The 2,454-nt window shown below is 55.3% G+C and overlaps 1 protein-coding gene across 1 annotated transcript; it reads left to right on the top strand.

Annotated features, from left to right (window-relative positions):
- Positions 1–8: 8 nt before the first annotated feature.
- Positions 9–602, top strand: RNF26 (ring finger protein 26; the record flags this gene model as incomplete). The annotated part of the gene is given in 1 exon segment (XM_010079382.1): positions 9–602. A coding segment is annotated over 1 exon segment (594 nt), but the record flags the coding sequence as incomplete, so codon positions are not given.
- Positions 603–2,454: the final 1,852 nt, after the last annotated feature.

Raw genomic sequence — 2,454 nt, 5'->3', positions numbered from 1 at the left:
GGCTCTATTAGGTGGCGGTCCTGACGCTGGGTATGGCCATGACCTCCCAGGCCTGGCGCAGGTTGGTGGACTGGAGTCTGCAGGTGACCGACTGGAGCCGAGGAGGCAGAACAATGAACCAGGAGAGCAACCAACGAGGGGCCGCTGCGCCTGCCCTGAGACCAGCAGCCCCTGGCAGGCTGACACTGGCAGGGGTTGGCCAGCTGCTAGCCGACCAGGAGGACCAACTGGATATGGACCAGGTACCACAAGCACGTCCTGCTCTGAGTCGAAGTGCCATGGCAGGACAGCGTCTCCAGACACCCAGGGAGGAACCGAGCACCTCTTGGGGGAAAGCTCCAGGGAGGCAGCAGCTGAACGCAGCAGCTGGGGATGGTGAGGGCACTCCGGATGATGACCCCTGGATGCTCCTGAAAGAACAAGAGGAACGTAAGAAATGTGTCATCTGTCAAGACCAAACCAAGACAGTCCTGCTTCTGCCCTGCAGGCACCTGTGCCTGTGTCAGGAGTGCACGGAAGTCCTCCTGCAGCAGGCCATCTACCAGCGCAACTGCCCACTTTGCCGCCAGATGATCCTCCAGACTCTCAATGTGTACTTGTGAACCCAAGGGGTGGGTGGCTTGGGTCATTTTCCCAGAAGGTCAAGGGCAGCCCTGTCTCTGCTTCTTGCCAGGAAGCTGAACTTCCCAGGGCTGCCTCAAGCAGTTTCCAAAGAACTAAGGATGGTGCTGGAGCTAGCTAGCACGATAACTGATCTTTGCAGCAGGCTGAAGGTTACCTTTTTTTGTGTTGACAACTTTTGCTGTTTCAGGTCCTGTTGCCTTGAGCCTGCAGCAGTCTGAGATCCAAAGTAGAGTACAGAAAGATGCTCTGGTCCCTCCTAGCCAAAGCTGATGGAAAGATTAAAGGCTGTGCCCTCCTGGGAATCACAGGGGCTGGTGCAAGGCAAGGGAGGGTTTTTCCCAAGGTCTGACCCAGAAAACTACGTGGCAGACTGCATTCAGACCTCTGTTTTCTCATCCCACCATCTAAATGGGGGATCTCCCTGGGAAGGGAGAAGTGTGCCCCTCTTGCAAGACCTTAGGAGAGCAATGAGCACACTCATGGTTTTTAGGCTTTGCTACTGGAGGGCTGAGCCTGGCTCCCAGATGGAGAACAGCAGCGTTTCTGGGGTACTTCAGTATTCCAGCCACCGTGGTTTTGATTTTTGAGCTTCCTATTCCCCTTGCCAGGAATAATGAGGAGCCACGATGAACGTGAGCTCCCTGCAGGCCAGCTGTCTACAGAGCTGCCGCTTCCACACATCACCTATGCAAGACTAGCAAGCACACATCAGGTTACTCGCCGGGGGAGGCTGGGGGGAGTTACTCTTTCTGCAGGGGTGGTGGTGCTGCTCGGGGAACCTGAGGGGTGGTTGGCTGGCCAGTGCTCACAGCCCTGGCAGCAGCCACATGTGTCTGAGCCAATGCTGGAGAATCCTCTCTAGTCAGTACATATTTTCTTCAGGCTCAGAGTGCCACAGAACTGGGTGATTCACAGCAGTGCTTGCTTGCTGCTTCCCAGGCTGGGCTGGCTAGAGGGAGTAATTCTTTGGGAGGAGAGCAGACACCCAAAAGCTCCTGGGAGCCCACTGAGACATTCCAGCTCCAGGCACAAGTTTTGCATATCTGTGGTGCTGATCTGAAGTTGTGTGCATGGAGCAGTACCAGGACCATGGCTATCTTTGATTAGGGCAAGGTTACACTGATGTTCTGTCTTACTGTCTGTCAGAAATGTAGCTAGTTTTATTTAAGAGAGTCCCCTGAAGTCTAATGAGGGCATCTGATCCTGGCTGGGGAGGCCTGAGATGGCTCATCCCAGCTTGGTCAACCAGCACCATTCCAAGAAATTGCTGGGCTGCAAGAGAGCCTTGCACTGAAAAGCTTTTCCTTTCCCAGCTGCTTGCCTGAGGTCAGCCATGTGCCACAGCCAATTTTGTCTGGAGCCAGACTGGAAAGAGTCTTCACTCCTGGACTGCAAGCCAAGAGCCTGAGGGCAGCTGGCATGGTCTTCCTTCTCTATTCTCCTTCTGATTAGTGATTTCAGCCAGAACGGAGGCAGCAGAGAGGCCAGGCCATGCTGGGAGATGCTTCTGTGCTGTAAACCTGAGCTGTGGCAAGATACTACCTTGTTGGAGAGTGAGTGGCTTTGCTCTGGGAGGCACTGCAGGGGCTGGTTGCCCCCATGTTTGCTAAAAGCTGGAGGGACTCCCTGGGCCCAACTGGGCTCCTGAGCACTAATGGGTGTTAGAATGGCCTGGCCCCAGGGCTGTTGTCTGTCTCCAGCTTGCTTCGCAGAGATGCAAAGCTGCCCAGGCCCTGTTGCTCAGCATCTTGTCCTTGTGCCTCCCCCCCCATGGTATTGTTTGCTCTCCCCAGCCCCCTCTCCTGTGGCTGCAGCCTGTTGAGTAGACAA

Source organism: Pterocles gutturalis, unplaced genomic scaffold, assembly GCF_000699245.1.
Source record: "Pterocles gutturalis isolate BGI_N339 unplaced genomic scaffold, ASM69924v1 scaffold1974, whole genome shotgun sequence".
Classification (NCBI taxonomy): Eukaryota; Metazoa; Chordata; class Aves; order Pterocliformes; family Pteroclidae; genus Pterocles; species Pterocles gutturalis.
This window is presented reverse-complemented; position numbering and strand designations above follow the sequence as displayed.